Here is a 15,448-nt window from a genome sequence, read left to right on the forward strand (position 1 = left end):
GCAACTCCCAATCATCCCAATATTCTTCCTCATACTCTCAACGGGCAAGACGTAGGTATCTGCCTCGCCCAGAGTACCATTATCCAAGAACACTGTGATGGGCATGACTACGCGCCGAGGACTGTTGTAGTGATATTCCTGACGTTGATCTAGGGTTTCACAGATCAAGAGAAAACCCCGGAGCTCTTTGGGGACAGGGCACTGTAATGGAGAACAGTCGATGCCACTTCCCTTGTATGGCACAATGGTGAATACTGTAGCCGGCTTCGTCATAGAAGAGATATACTCTGTGTTAGAAAAAGAACCGGTCAGCTTGACAGCGAGAAGTCTACGGCGGTACTCGTTATTGCCGCGGATGAATATACGCTTGATTAGTGCTAAGGTCATATTAGAGGCCGAGAACCTTTTGCAAAGGGTTCAGAGGCCAAAGTATGAGAAATATTGGATATAAGCTTCAGAAAGGTGAAGTAGAAAAGATACTATGCTGATGAGCAGGAGTCAAAACTATCAAGGTGAGAAGCTAAGGCAAAGATTTATACTTAAGAGTATTGTAAGCAACTTCTTCCTCAGACAATATATCATTCAGTCTCAAGGTTTGTTTTTTACTAACCTTGTACATACAATTTCTCTTTGATCGATTGAAAACCTGTGGTCTTTCGCAGCCAAGGAGTAGCTACTAGGTGACTAACCAAGGAAGAAAAAGACACGAAAGATAACTTCAACGTACTTTCTTGTCATTTTGAGTCGAATGAGGGAACAAAGAGCGGAGTGTACTATCAGAACCTATGGACGAATCAAAGCTAACAGTCATCATCGCCAACTTTATCATCTACCCTGACAAGAATCTTCCCCCTGGCGTGAAGTCCACCAAGCTTCCTGTAAGCTTCCTTAGTCTCCGAAAACGGCCAGATACTATCTCTGACCAGTTGTATATCGCCACGCCCCAACATGTCAGCGACAGCCTGACGATCCTCAAGTGTAGGGCTCATCATAGATGTACCCAGCCATCTTCGTCCAGCACCACCGAGCCATGGTGATACTGGCCACCATTCGTTGAGTTTCATCTGCAGCACGGCGCGGAGGAAGTCTGGGACGAAGAAGGTGGGTGGTTTGATGCCAACGGAAGAATAGTTGCCATCGGGTACGAGGTAGGAGGGCGAGGCGAGATACAGTGCTTGGTGGCCTAGGGTGTCGATGATGGTGTTGAATGGTTCTGATGAGAATCTTTCGGTGAGGTGCTTGGAAAGGGGGTCATGCTGAGTATAGTCGATAACCTGCGAGGTGAGTTAAATTTATTCCATTTTAGACATAATTCAACTCACTTCATTCGCACCAATACTTTTAACCAACTCGAGGTTCTTTCCGCTGCAGATACCAACGATGTATCCATCGGGCCCAACAACATTCCGTAACATCTGAATAACAAGGGATCCTATTCCACCGCTTGCTGCGTTGACCAAAACACGATCGCCTGTCTTTGCACCCGACTCATTCACGAGCTGTCGTGCCGTTAAACCTGGCAGTAAGCATCCAGCTCCATCAGCAAAGCTCACGCCCTCTGGCTTCTTCACAGCATATCTAGCTGGAAGCCGAACATACTCGGCCAAGGCACCTGTTCCAGTGGGTAATGTGTGGCTAGCTGGCAGCATAGCAAGAACCTTGTCACCCTTATTGAATCTCCTCGACTGTGCTAATCCGGATACATCATCAGGATGCCAGACATCGATCACTGTGCCTGAGAAGTCCATCTCAGGAACACAAGCCGACTTTCGAAGAAACGGTGGAACGAGAGTCATTTGGAAGATTGCGCCTGGATTCAAGCCTACGAAGGCCACTTTGATAAGAATCCATTCTTCTGGATTTGGTACGTCTTTTGGTAGGGGAAGAGGAGGTGGTAAAGTTGGAATGGGTTGACTTGTGAGATTGAGGACGTCCCATGGCAGACCTCGTTGAGCAAATACCCACGCTTGAGATTCTGTCATTTTGATGTGTTGATGATGAGGGGTTTGCAATGCTGGGAGATGTGTAATGTGGCGGTTAAGCCAAGCTTCGTTGGGCTTTCAGCCGCACTTGTTAGTTCAAGCTATCAGCTGTCATTCACTCTGAACCAGTCGGCACGATTCCCTTGCCAAGTCTTTACTGCATCTTCGTATAAGACGGAGTATTAGTATCCGATAGCATCGTCAAAGCATCAAAATGTCGTCCAAAAGCGCTATTCAAGAGGGACACTTAGCAGTGAGGCAGTGCATACATTTCGCGATAACAATTTCGTGACAGCACGGCCAAGAACTGAGTTTTAAGGACAGATATGAAATTGGAAGGACCACGATGCTGTTTTCGCCATGGGGAAGCACAGAATTAATCATGTTGGATGAACTACCCTAGACTTTCTGTTCAGCGGACTCTGAAGTGATCTGTCCTATTTGCACAATTGAAAGACGGATAGATTATGCATACTGCTGAAGCCATTGCTAGTTGGGAATTAGTTCGAGACAACATATCTGGGGCTTGATTGCAGCTAGCTCATTGGAGCGTTGGCGTAATTTGCACCTCAAATTGCATGGGGTCAACAATCCAATTTGCCACAAAAGGAGAAGCGAGATAACCGTAACAAATTCCACCAGCCTTGATATCGAATTATCGTTGAAAGCAGAATAACCTCCCCATGTTCACTCTCATCAAATGCGCTGTACCCCGTAATACGGAAGCCTAGAACCAAAGGAACCCCTAAGCACCTATCAATCAATCTCCACAGCGCAGAAAATACGGCTGCCTTCAGCGCCAACCCTGCTGTAAGACTCAGCAACCACGGCAACCAAAAGACCACTTTTCAGAAAAACGACAGCGCACAATTATTTAGTTATCCGGCACTTTTAAATTAGATTATTTCATATCAGCAAAATTTTTGGCAGCCAATTTATGTACATAATCAGACCACACCAAGGCTACTGCCTTTTCACCGCCAGGCACCGGAATTCTCACTCATTTTACTTTTTAGGCACCATTTTTACCACTTGGTCAATAAAGTCGTCGTCCTTTGGCAAAGCCTTAAGTCAGCTCCTCAATACTTCACCACGTAACGTACCGTACCAGTACGCGTAAGAGGCAACGTCAGCAAAAATGCGTGAGATTGTGAGACTGAATTTATTTTCGTCGGATTTGAGTTTGACTGAGGCTGACCCCCCGTTTGACAGGTGCACGTTCAAGTCGGCCAGTGTGTAAGGGCCACCCAACCAATTTTTTGCTTTGAGGGATATGTGTTGAGTTGATGATTGCAGGGCAACCAAGTCGGCTCCAGTTTCTGGTAAATATTACTGCAGCGATTATTTGAGTGAAGAGACTGACAGATTATCAGGCAAACCGTCTCTGGAGAGCATGGCGTTGACGGCAGCGGCGCGTGAGTGAATGAAGAGTCGGTGACCCTTATTTACCTCAACCTAACAATTTCTCAAAGATACAACGGAACCGACGACCAACAGCGAGAGCGCATCGACGTTTACTTCGCCGAAGCACGTCTTCCCAATCTCTCACTCACCGTCTTTTTTCACTAACAATATCCCTTAGGCCACAAAGGATAAGTACGTCCCCCGCGCGGTCCTTGTGGATCTTGAGCCCGGTCCTCAGGATGCCATCCGCGCGGGTCCTCTAGGCCAGCTTTTCCGTCCCGACAACTTCGTCGCCGGAAATGCCAGCGCTGGTAACAACTGGGCCAAGGGTCATTACACCGAAGGTGCTGAGCTCGTTGAAGAGGCCATCGATGTTGTGCGACACGAGGTTGAGAACTGTGAGCATCTTCAGGGTTTCCAGCTCACGCACTCTCTTGGCGGTGGTACCGGTTCCGGTATGGGAACGCTTCTTCTGTCGAAGATTCGTGAGGAGTTTCCCGATCGTATGATGGCTACTTTTTCCGTTATGCCTTCGCCCAAGGTTTCTGATACCGTTGTCGAACCATACAACGCCACTTTGTCATTGAACCAGCTTGTCGAGAACTCCGATGAGACCTTCTGTATCGATAACGAGGCCTTGTACGACATTTACGAGAAGACTTTGAAGATCGCTGATCCTTCGTATGCCGATCTCAACTATCTGATCTCGACGGTTATGGCCGGCGTGACAACATGTTTCCGATTCCCCGGTCAGCTCAACTCTGATCTGCGCAAGTTGGCCGTCAACATGATTCCGTTCCCTCGACTTCACTTCTTCATGGTTGGATTTGCGCCTTTGACTGGTCGCAAGATGCAGGGCTTCCAACATCTTACTGTGCCCAGTCTTGCACAGCAGATTTTCGATAACAAGAACGTCATGGCTGCTGCTGATTTCCGCAACGGTCGATACCTCACTTGTTCCGCGATTTTGTAAGTTTTGATATGAAAAGATACATGAGATGAGATGAACTAACGTGAGTTTAGCCGCGGTAAGCTATCAACAAAGGAGATCGAAGACCAGATGCTCAAGGTGCAAACCAAGAACTCAGAGTATTTCGTCGACTGGATCCCCAACAACGTGCAAACCTCCGTCTGCTCTGTTCCCCCCAGAGGTCTCCCCATGGCCGCCACATTCGTCGGAAACTCCACTGCCATCCAGGAGATTTTCAAGCGCGTCGACGACCAATTCTCCGCCATGTTCCGACGCAAGGCTTTCTTGCATTGGTACACCAGCGAGGGTATGGACGAGATGGAATTCACCGAGGCCCAGTCCAACTTGCACGACTTGGTCAGCGAGTATCAGCAGTACCAGGATGCTGAGATCGACGACGAGGTTGAGGAGTACGAGGGTGAGGGTGAGCCTGAGGAGTATGAGGGCTAGAGGGATTAGAGAGCTGGTTAAGATGATAAACTGTTTGGCTTATTACTTCTTTATTACCCCAAAATGCTTCATCCCCTTCTAGTTCATATATAGCATTCAAAACTGAAATTGGTTTATTAGGCTTTGTTTATAGCCGATTCATAATTATATGGTCCTTTTAACTTTTGAAATCCCTTAATCGTGCTTGACGTACATGGTGTCAAAGCCAACGTTCTTCCACTCGCCAGTCTCAGTGTTGAGAGTGAGGTTTGTGTGCTTGACCTCTCCGTATCGAAGAGCGCCAGACTCAGCACGACCACCAGCAACAGGACGCTTCAGGTGGTTCTCACCAGAGACGACAGTGAAGTTAGCCAGGGGAATGTCCCAGGAGTTGCGAGAGGCAACAGAAGGAGAGCCTGAATGTGTTAGTGAAACTCATCGGAGAGATCAGGCGTTTGAAACTTACCATAGAATCGAGAGGAGACTTGCTTAGCATTGACATCCAGAATGAAGTATCCTCGGTAATAGCCCTCTTGCCACTGAAGCTCAGGGTTCTTCTGGACTCTGGCACGAGCAGCCTTACCAGCTGCAGGCTCGATAGGGCCACCGACACCGTTAGAGCTGACAGCTGTTCCAGCGAACTCGACACCAATACTTCCAGCGCCAGTCTTGTTATCATATTCCTTGGTTCCAAGCCAAACGAGATCCGAGACCTGTCATACATCAGCTGAGTTGAGATGAGGATGGTAATCATATATACCCAGTTCTGGTGGCTGTCTCCAGCAAGGAAGATGTTGTTACCAATATCGTTGTCGTACAAGTGCTCAAGAGTTCGGTTTCGGTTGGCGACATAGCCCTTCGAAGGTCAGTACCTAGGAACGAAATCAAAAGGCCGGTCTTCCACTTACACTCCAGTTATCACCAGGAAGAACCTCGCCATTGCCCCAATCCTCAGTGATGCGCGAGAAGATAATCTGGTTGCCAACGATTCGCCAGGCGGCACCTCGATCCTTAGACTTACTAAGAGATCGATAGAACCAGTTCTCCTGACGACCTCCCATGAGAGTGCGGCTGGGATCATCTCGGATCATGTCGATGTAGTTGTCGTTCCAGTCGAGGCTGGTGATGCTGCGGTCATAGTTTCGGGTGTCGAGGATGATGAGATCGAGGAGCTTGCCCATTTGGAAAGATCTCCAGACTCGAAGGCCGTCATCCAGGTCAGTTTGGCTGATATAGAGGTTAGTTGAAGCTGACGGTAGAGTTGGATTTGATTGTTACCGGATGGGCATCCACTCGAAGTAAGCTCGAACAGCGTTGACCTTTCGAGTGTCAACGGTGACCTTGCGGCCCTCTTTCAAGAAAGACTCTTCGGTATTGTTAAGACCAGAGAATCCATCTCTGTAGCCGTTGTTGGCGAACTCTACGAATCGTCAGACAGACCTGGGAATATTCCCGCTGAACTTACCGTGATCGTCCCAAGTGGGGATCCAAGCAAAGTTCTGAGATAGCAGCTGAAGATCGGGGTCGGTGCGATACTGAACGAGATTTCAGTAAGCCGCTCATCAAAAGACTTGAGGCTCAAGTAGGTGAAAAACAAACCTGTCCATGGCGAGTTCGGTAGTCGTGTAGAGTAAAGATCTCAGTAGAAGGCTGACTGGCCCGGCTGCCATTGGCTCCATACTCGTAGATATAATCTCCCAGATGGATGACATAGTCGTGCTCATCCTTTCTGGCAGCGTTGCCATAAGCGTTGAAGTAACCGTTTGCTGAAACGATTAGCATTAGCTCCCAATTTTATCAAAGGGAGAACTAGGCTTACGGTAGTTGCTGCAAGAGAACACAGCGAAGCTCAAATCAGAAACGTCATCGTTGGCGGTAGGAGAAGTCTTGGTGCGGCCAACAGGACTCTTGACATCGGAGTCACAGATTTCGAACTGGTAGTAGTAAGTAGTAAGAGGCTTCAAGCCATCAGCTTCGACCTAAGGAGCTGTCAGTCAAGATCTCCCTGTTTCAAAGTCCATGCACACCTTGACAGTGTAGTCAATATCAGAGGTAGTATAAGCCCGTCCACTAGCAGCCGTCTTCCCATATCCAGAAGCAGACTTGGACTCATAAACCTTCCACTCCACACAGATAGGATGAGGATCAGCCTTGATGTACTTCTCAGTCTCATGGCTGTAATGTCCCGCGGTGCCGTTGACCACCTTTTCACTCTCATCAGACTGAGTGGAGGGGGCAACACGGGTCCAGAGGATAACACTCTGAGGCCAAGGATCTCCGGAAGCAACTCCATGGGTGAAGTTGAGCTGGGAAGGATCATAAGGTGCGGTACCACGCTTCAAAGATCGACGCTTGACCAACGGAACGTCGATTCCAAGACGAGCATGACGACGAGACGGACTGGCGTAGTTCAAGTTTCCATCGAACTCAGCTGTCACTGCTTTAGCCAGAAGGCCACAAGCATAGAGAAACGCAACAAACTTCATTTTAACTATGACAAAAGTCCTTGATAGAGACGAAAACAAGCTTATCCTGCGTATATGTCTCTCTTTAAGCTTGTAACGACCTTCATCCCAACCCCGCCTCCGTTATTGTCCATGTTGCCGCCGAGATGCCGGTAGCCAACAAACTCGCCAGGCCTGTACACGTTTTCGTCCTGTCTATTGCATCACCGCTCTTGTGCCCTGGTTTGGTGTAACTGGGTCCTGGTGTCACGGTCACCAAAGAGGTAGCGATGTGACGTTGTTGAGTGACCAGTAGGAAAGATAAGGATTGTAAGCATCGAATGCTAACGTTGGTTGCAATCCACGTGGAGGTTCGGAAATTTTTATCTTGATGTTGGTGTAATCAACATCGTGGTGTGGTTTGAGAATCTCATTGGTCGTTTCGGTTGCATTGATGAAGGTTTGTCTAGTCCTGATTGGAGCTGCTACTATTGAGATCGAGGAGTGGAGACTATAACGGCAGAACGACTTAGCGAGTGTCGATCTGATGATGTCAAGATTCTGAGCGACTAATTACCCAGGTACCTATCTGAGGTAGGTACTATTTCTATGTAGATTTAGTCTTCTGAACTAAAGGCAGGTACCTTCAACATCAACAACAGTGCCTGACTCTCATTGCTGAGTGTCGTCTAGAGAGCATGAGAAGAGCCTTAGCATTGCGGGCTACTTTTGCTAGCCATTGAAAAAATAAACCACCTCATTAGCAATGACTAAGTTCTGTGTGGTGATTATAAGCTCTCAGCCACAGGTCTCAACTGCAAATAACACATCTAGCTCACTATTTAGACATTATACCATAATGCCTAACCAATTGCTACAGCATAAATACTGGTAAGAGGAAAACCTAGATTATGACTCTTTTGCCTGACTTCAGGGGGTATAAGAAGCTCCAGTGTGTCCGCTAAGACGATCCAACTCAGCACAAAAACCAAGGATCTTGCCAGAAAACAAGGAAGCAAGATGGCGGCATGCATACTAAAAAGAAAGCTCGTCTGTGCAAACTACCCCAACCGGTTCCAGGACCAGTATATCAACCAACTGCCCCTCAACCTAGAAGATGTCAGAAGACACAGAACGACTCTCTGTTACGAAGCTAGTTTTAACGCCCTCGAAGCTGCAAGTTCTCAAATAGAGAAAATCATCGACATCCAGGAATATAGAAGGCTCCCTAGCTACCTCATCTTCCAACTGGCCATCCTTGGCATCATTAGCAATGAAGTAGCCTCTAGCTGGAAGACTTGTCCCTTTTGGAGGTGAAGGTACTCCGCGTGGTAGCGGTCCAGATCTCTTGGCGGCGGGACTTCCTAGGCATGGTTTTTAAAATTAAAAAGCTGGAGAGAATATAAGGCAAGGGGTAAGGATGAATGTTTCTGTAGAACAAAACCACATAGGAAGGGGTACCATCTCGAAGTTATATACACTTTGGGGAGCGTAGCCGATCTTCGCTCAACAGTTGGTCCTCGGTGGTGTTGGTGATATGGAGTTCGACAGGTCGCCTTTCATACACCTCCTATTTGCCAGCAGACTACAAGTCCCGGTTTATCCGTATGGCGATACGCTTCCTATACAATGATCTTCTTTCATTGGTGTTCAGAGGCGGCGCAGCTCGTCCTCACTCAACCTGATGAAACTGGCCGTCTAAGTGTTGGTCGTCCGATAGCATCCGAAGCGGTTTGAACAGCGGGCGCTTAAAGTGGCCGTTTCACAAAGCGCTGGATGTGATCTCCTGAGCACTTTCTTGATGTAATTTAATCACTAGACGAAAGGATCTATTTATAGCGAATCGAAATCGCAAGGCTCTACACTGTGAACCGAGACGTGCCGATCTCTGGAGTTAGTAAGGTCCGGTAGTCCTTGTCTTGAGCTTAGTTATCATAAACCTCCTGCCAGCCCTTTCTTGATTCTTAGAACCGTACTGATATGACCCATAGCCAGTTTAGTCCTCTCGTGTGTTGCAAGAAGTCTTGCCGTCTTGGCCACATTTTTAATCTGCCTCCCATTGAGCTCGACACTGGCCAATTCGTTCAGGTCATCTTCGGAAAGACTATTGCCATCGGTACCAGTGTTAACAAATGTCTTCCAGATATGCAACCTGCTCGTGTAGTCCAGATTGGGGTAGTGAATAGTGAGATGAATTCGAGACTCAAAGGCTGGATCAAAAGCTGAGACTCGATTGGTAGTGAGGAACATGACGCCCTCAAAGTATTCCAGGAGTCTAAGGAAAATCGACACGAGTTTGTTTCTTTTGATATCCGAGGTAGTTCGACGTTCGAGAAAGACGTCGCACTCATCGAGAAGAAGCACTGCTCCCCATCTTGTTGAGAGCTCGAGAGCACAATCTAGCTTCTGCTCAACTTCTTGCGCAACATCACCTAGCTCGGCAGCACTCATATTGTAAAGGGGCTTTTGCATGATCTCGGAAACTGAGAGCAAGAGACGATATTAGCAATGTTTGGCCAGCTTCCAAGGCAGCGGAGTAATTACCAGACTCAGCTGTAAGTGTTTTCCCAGTTCCCGGCTCTCCACTCAGAAGCATGATAATACCCCTTCCTGCTTTCGATCAGTCGAGTTCAATCTTCATTACAGACCCTCAGCCTTACCTTTGCCTTTGATTACATCGTCAAAATTGTCTAAGCCAGACATTTGAGCACCAACAAATGCCTGGATGATTCGTTTGTAATCGTGCGGCAGTACAAGCTGATCAAAGGCAGTTGAGCTCCATATCACGTCTTTGACGAGCTCAATATCGAATAACCCTAGTTTTGAGTGTGAAAAAATGACCTTTGGTGAATAGCTTGAGCGAACTTACCCCATTGTTTAGTTTTCAGGCAAAACCCTCTAACGAGGTTCGTACATAGGGCATACTGGCTTTCGGAGAGTTTCTTATTGGGTATATCTTCTGAGATGATTAGCTTCCATTGAACGGCCTGGCCCAAACTGAAGCAAAAGACTTTTAAGCTGTCCCGAAATTCGTATACGTACGTGGGTTTTGTGAACCATTGCTTGAAACTCTTGTGGTGTATGTTTTGGTTGGTAAAGACCCATACGCCAACGAATCATCCCATTTATCATGGCATCGATCGTTACCACGGAACTCAAAGCCTTTCGCAGCTAGAAGTGGCTGGAGTGGACCGGATGTACCGTGATTGAACCATGAGAATGTTCTGCAGTCAATGATGATCCGTTCGTCTGTCACCTACACAACCATTAGGGGGCCGGAAATGGATTTCAAGGAGTCTCTGACTTACATGCCGCTGCTTTGGAATCCCCGAAGCTGTATTGGACAGACTGTACATACCAGAATACGTCCTGTGGTGGATGCCTTTCAAGCTCATAAATACTCGACCACGTTGAACGAGTCGCTCCTTGACTTCATCCAAATCGGGACAGAGCCGCGCCGGGATAACGTCTAGCTCCAAGATAGGTGTGACGTTCTCAAAAGGCAATATGGTCAAGCTTGTTTCTGTGTATCCGAAGGTGTCCCCATCGGTGTCGATGAACCGGACACTAAGTACGTATGCCACTGTTCCATCTGAGATCTTGGAATAATTACCGCTGCTCAGCTTGAACAGCCTCTCGCGACCTTGAACCTTGGTGTAGACTTCGATGTCAGGCTCAAAGAGCGTCCATACATAATCAAACGATATGACGCCGTTATTCAAAAGATCCGAGGCTTGCTCAATACGCGGCTTGATCTCGGCATTTATGATATCTGCCAGAAGTCTGTAATGGGAACACTTCTCGGAGAAATCAGCTGAATCGTTTTTCGGGTCGGCTTGATTAAACTCATCCCATCTATAAAAGAACTCTCGAAAAGGCGCATGAAACTCGAGCTTCTTGAGGTTAGTATTGACGCCCTTATAGCCTTCGAAGACCGGACCAAGAATCTTTTTGAGTAGTGGACTCTGCACTGTGATAGAATGTAGCGAGAGGACTGATTCATCAGTTTCGCCATGTTCCTTCTCGCGGCGGACAATGAGTGCATATTTGGCTGAAGCCTGGGATGATCTTCCATCGACTCCGATTTCTTCCTCCGTCCACTCCTGCCAGGGGTCCCAGCTGCTCTTCCGGTAGATGTCTTTACTCTCGGCAGCCATACCAACCTCTACTGGGTTGCTCGAGCCGTTTGTGTGATCTTGATTGTACTGATTGTGCTCGTCTGAGCGTGTAAACCAAGGACTGCCCATGTTGTTGGATCAAGACAGCAGGGAAAGAGATCTGGTAGGCTTAGAAGTCCAAAATCTGGGGAATATTCGCTTTATCAAACCAGTCCAGATAGGTTTTGAGCCAGTAAATACCAAAGAACAAGAATGTCCCACTGTGCAGCAGCATGTGAATGTCTGCCTCAATAAAGCGACAAAATACTCACCCTTCCTGTAGGTAATTTGGCTTAGAATACGTATACGCCTCATAGAAACCAGCTTGGAGCCCAACAGCTGATTGGCGATCTGCAGGTGCCCAAAGAAGGATGCCAATCATGGCCCAATGAAGAAGCGTCATTTAAAACTGGCCAAGCCATCGATATCTGATCATTTCATGACCCCGCCCATGTTGTCCTATCAAAAAGGGAGTGGGAAGTTGTTTCAGCTCGGATTGTAACTCATAGTTATATATCACGTCGTCAAATGACGGGGCGCAGGCCTCAATCTCTTGGTTGTCTGTCGTCTAGGCCTGCATCGCCGTACTCTTGCATATCCTAAGATTTGGAAGCATCGTATATCATGATATTCGAGGCTTTCCGGACTTCCCGGGAAATGCAAGGGAGAAGAAGCCATGTTGCAGGGCATCCAGGAATGGTTTAGGGGCGGAATCAATCCTAAAAAGTGTCATCTTTTTGATTTGATCATCGTCAGGGATCATTGATGCTGGTACCCTGTTCTTCCGTATGGGTAATGAATAAGACTGACTCACTACGCAAACAAACAGAGTGAAGTAAGCTTGCCAAGTCGACCATCACCCACCTCTCAATGTTGAAAAAATGATCCTTGATCGAACCTGACCCTGTAAACCATCATACTGAAGCGGTTGAAGCTGCAATTGCGCGAATATTGTCACTGTGTGTAGAAAAATGATAAGGCATTCTACTTGTCTTGACCCCGATTATGTCGAGGCAATGGGCGAGCTACAAGCAATGGTACGTCCCGGAAAAAATTGAGCCATTAGAAGATGTAAGATGTCTTTCACTTCCATCTATAAAGTATTTAAGTTTTGATAATACCAATATTAACATTACACTTAGGAAACGCATAAAAACCTAGTAATATTCACACATATATTTGATCAAGTAATATAGGAATAAAAAGCCTTACCTTTTCTGTTCACTCAGTATCCTCTTCAAAGACTCGATAAGCAGAAAATCTTGCCCATAAGTAAAATAGTCTCATATCCACTTGATACTTACTTATCACTGAGGTTCTACTATTGCGCCCTCAGTAATGTGAGACTCTCACTCGCTTTGTCCCTTGTAGAAAGTCTTCATCAGTATCGTAGTCATCGTCCCAACGATGTTTCTTGGCCGTCTGCATCAGACCCCGAGGTTCACTTCTTGCCTGGCTGGACGTCTTAACGAATGAGGTATGATAGGTTTCTGGCTCCGGTAAATCTATATCCATACCGGTCGTAATATCAATCTCGGTTGTTGATTGATTGATCGCTTCATTATTGTCAACAGGTGACCATTCCATCGTTCCCTTGCCACTGGTCCCCAACAACTCTTCTAACCAGTTCTTACTAGCTGTATACCGAAGTAGGTTGGACTCGATCAGATACCTCTCCATCCAGGTCTCTATCCGTTCAAGTATCTCTTTCTGTAGTTCTATTTCGTGGCGCCACAGCCGAAGGATCGATGGTAACATTTATGACAGTAGGTCCATTTCTCACCATAGCTTCCTCAAGTGCTTCTCGCAGTTCCTCCCCTGTTGTGGCTGTATATCCATCGCATCCAACTGCTCGCGCCAGCAACGCAAAGTCTGTATAAGGGATACAACATGGGGGCGGAATATTTCCCCACATCCGTGGCACTTGGCCACATATCCCATACCTGCTATCATTCATAACTAGCCAGATCGCTTTCGATCGGTACTGAACAGCGTTGCTCACCTCTGACTGCATCAACATTGCCCCATCGCCAACAATGGGGATTGCGGGTTTATCCGCGAGACCCATGCCAACAACACCGCAGACAGCATGGGCCATGGGAGAGGAATCCAAATTTGATCGGTAAAGCCCGGGTTTGGGGAATTTCAGGTGATGGGCTGTCCAGCAAAGACTATTTCCGGCATCGGCGATAATCGCACATCCGGTTTGGTTAATGGCAACATCTCGAACAACCGACATAACTGTCACTGGATTAATCTGCCCTTCTTCTGCAGTTGGAGACGATTGGATAATGGCATCTGGTATGAACGGGCACGTAATCTTGTCTTCAAGCAATGCTTGGTTAAGCTTGCTCTAACCGTCGATTAACTCATCAAAATTCCACCACTGGCTGAAGTTTGAAATACTGCTTAGGATGGAAGTATTATGAATAAATTTCTAACATCCTCTACACTATCCCCAAGTCGGGTGCCTCAATATTTACCGACACACTTAGGATTTAAGATTCAGTCAGACCCGCAGAATAACCAACGGGGCCACTACGACAGGGGTGTCTCATCCGTGGAAGCCGCGGAAAGAGCCGAGACTTGGAATACGAAGGCAATAAGGCATCAACCACGCATTAACACTTTTAATAATACAACAACGATTCATCCAAATTCCGCTTTACGCTGCAAGCAATGAGATTCGACAGCATGAAACTATTTTTATATTCGCTAAAACTATATCAATAGATAGACGTTGCTGTCTTCACTGCCAAAGACCTTCACCCAACACCACATCCAACTTCAAACCCAATCATCTTCAACAATGGAATCCAGCAAACCGATGCTCAAAATCGTTCGAATCAGCTCTCGTGAGAAACTCGAAGAGCTTATCGAGTTTATTTGCGATGCCTTCATGGAAGACGACCTGTTCTGTGCCATGGTCCCTGGGCGTCATGAACATCCCGAAGCGGCTCGAGGCATGTGGCGCATGACCCTCATCGAAGAGTACGGTAGGAAAGGCTCTGTAATTCTCGCTGCTCGTCGACAAGGGGAGAATGGAGAAGAGGGCGAATTTGTTGCTTGTGCAGTTTGGTGTCGTTACGGAAAGAGTGATCTCGCTCGGAGCTGGCAGGGAGACAACTTGAACAAGCGTAAGTCAGCATTGAATTTCGTGAGGATGGCATTATAACTAACCATTATCGATAGGAATCGCCAGGATTGAGACCGCATGGACTATGTTCTATCGTTTCTTCCTCCGACAAGCAGGTCCTGGGATCGCACTAGACGCCTGCATCGCAGCAGGAGAAGCCGCCGAACAAGCCTACAAGTTCTACCCTGCTGAGCGCTGGCGTCTCAGTCTCCTAGCCACCTCCCCCAAATGTCAAAGAACCGGTATTGGAAGGCGTCTTGTCCAGTGGGGCCTTGATCGTTGCGAGGAGGAGGGAGTCCCAGCGACGCTCGAGTCGAGCGTGTCAGGACGACTGCTCTACGAAAAGATGGGCTTTCGAGAGGTGGGGACTGTGAGTTTCTATCAAGGGAATTGGTCCATGCCTGCAATGCTCAGACCTGTGGAGGAGACCAAGAAAACGGTTTAGAAAGCAGCTTTGTCGATTTCCAAGGTTGAGGGCATGGTTTGATGCAAACTTGGGATCAGCGGTTTCGGACAAGGACTTGTGCTCGAGATGTATGGTAGACGGCGTGGCGTTTCGTTCTTGATTGATCTGAGGTATTGTTTTACTCGTTGGGCGACTGGGCTCGTGACGTTCAAACTGAGGGTTGAATTGACACCTTGCAGGTAACGAGCTTCGAGCCTTGAATATAGGCAAACTAGCAAGGCATTCTTGGTCGTGACGATTGGAAGTGAAGAGAGGGCTGAAATTCTGAAAGTAGAGAAATTGAATATGTCTATGCTGTGAGCCATCTTTGTTTTGCAGATGAGACTCGCGACTGGGGCTTTGATCGCTACCATTGGATTACTGACAAACATGATGGTCATGGGTGTGTATTATTGGTTTAATTCAGCTACCTGTGCGAGACTGTTGAGGTTTTCCCTTCCCATACGACTAGTAACACACT

General features: G+C 47.3%; 5 protein-coding genes across 5 annotated transcripts; 1 reads left to right on the plus strand and 4 right to left on the minus strand.

Moving 5' to 3' along the window:
- Window positions 1-364: 364 nt before the first annotated feature.
- BKA55DRAFT_556190 (uncharacterized protein) lies at window positions 365-2,046 on the minus strand. Its single transcript, XM_046191678.1, has 2 exons — window positions 1,323-2,046; window positions 365-1,274 (listed from the first exon to the last, which is right to left on the minus strand). Exons 1-2 carry the CDS (start codon window positions 1,980-1,982, stop codon window positions 801-803), a joined length of 1,134 nt encoding a protein of 377 aa, XP_046055431.1. The 5' UTR covers window positions 1,983-2,046; the 3' UTR covers window positions 365-800.
- A 2,755-nt stretch (window positions 2,047-4,801) lies between these two features.
- On the minus strand, window positions 4,802-7,271 carry BKA55DRAFT_712259 (PhoD-like phosphatase-domain-containing protein; the record flags this gene model as incomplete). Its single annotated transcript, XM_046200817.1, has 9 exons — window positions 4,802-5,201; window positions 5,252-5,498; window positions 5,546-5,641; window positions 5,694-6,012; window positions 6,064-6,205; window positions 6,251-6,320; window positions 6,385-6,551; window positions 6,605-6,764; window positions 6,813-7,271. The coding sequence occupies 9 exons, from the start codon at window positions 7,269-7,271 to the stop codon at window positions 4,981-4,983; spliced, it is 1,881 nt and encodes a 626-aa protein (XP_046055432.1). The 3' UTR covers window positions 4,802-4,980.
- Window positions 7,272-9,037: 1,766 nt separating this feature from the next.
- Window positions 9,038-11,689, minus strand: BKA55DRAFT_187133 (P-loop containing nucleoside triphosphate hydrolase protein). Its single transcript, XM_046185062.1, has 6 exons — window positions 10,538-11,689; window positions 10,272-10,485; window positions 10,099-10,185; window positions 9,890-10,045; window positions 9,774-9,839; window positions 9,038-9,712 (listed from the first exon to the last, which is right to left on the minus strand). The coding sequence occupies exons 1-6, from the start codon at window positions 11,474-11,476 to the stop codon at window positions 9,162-9,164; spliced, it is 2,013 nt and encodes a 670-aa protein (XP_046055433.1). The 5' UTR covers window positions 11,477-11,689; the 3' UTR covers window positions 9,038-9,161.
- A 1,173-nt stretch (window positions 11,690-12,862) lies between these two features.
- Window positions 12,863-13,863, minus strand: BKA55DRAFT_556205 (thiamine diphosphate-binding protein). Its single transcript, XM_046191679.1, has one exon. It carries the CDS (start codon window positions 13,623-13,625, stop codon window positions 13,083-13,085), a length of 543 nt encoding a protein of 180 aa, XP_046055434.1. The 5' UTR covers window positions 13,626-13,863; the 3' UTR covers window positions 12,863-13,082.
- Window positions 13,864-14,195: 332 nt separating this feature from the next.
- On the plus strand, window positions 14,196-14,967 carry BKA55DRAFT_534384 (acyl-CoA N-acyltransferase; the record flags this gene model as incomplete). Its single annotated transcript, XM_046189590.1, has 2 exons — window positions 14,196-14,523; window positions 14,579-14,967. The coding sequence occupies 2 exons, from the start codon at window positions 14,196-14,198 to the stop codon at window positions 14,965-14,967; spliced, it is 717 nt and encodes a 238-aa protein (XP_046055435.1).
- Window positions 14,968-15,448: the final 481 nt, after the last annotated feature.

This window comes from Fusarium redolens (assembly GCF_020744475.1).
Source record: "Fusarium redolens strain MPI-CAGE-AT-0023 chromosome Unknown BKA55scaffold_2, whole genome shotgun sequence".
NCBI lineage: Eukaryota > Fungi > Ascomycota > Sordariomycetes > Hypocreales > Nectriaceae > Fusarium > Fusarium redolens.

What these genes read in the sequence shown, in the direction of transcription:
- BKA55DRAFT_556190 (XM_046191678.1), bottom strand. Translation starts at nt 1,982, where the DNA reads ATGACAGAATCTCAAGCGTGGGTATTTGCTCAACGAGGTCTGCCATGG. An exon ending in AAAGTATTGGTGCGAATGAA is followed by an intron (nt 1,275 to 1,322) that starts GTGAGTTGAATT and finishes CTCACCTCGCAG; the next exon opens with GTTATCGACTATACTCAGCA.
- BKA55DRAFT_187133 (XM_046185062.1), bottom strand. Translation starts at nt 11,476, where the DNA reads ATGGGCAGTCCTTGGTTTACACGCTCAGACGAGCACAATCAGTACAAT. An exon ending in CCTGAAAACTAAACAATGGG is followed by an intron (nt 10,046 to 10,098) that starts GTAAGTTCGCTC and finishes ACTCAAAACTAG; the next exon opens with GGTTATTCGATATTGAGCTC. An exon ending in CGATGTAATCAAAGGCAAAG is followed by an intron (nt 9,840 to 9,889) that starts GTAAGGCTGAGG and finishes GATCGAAAGCAG; the next exon opens with GAAGGGGTATTATCATGCTT.
- BKA55DRAFT_556205 (XM_046191679.1), bottom strand. Translation starts at nt 13,625, where the DNA reads ATGTCGGTTGTTCGAGATGTTGCCATTAACCAAACCGGATGTGCGATT.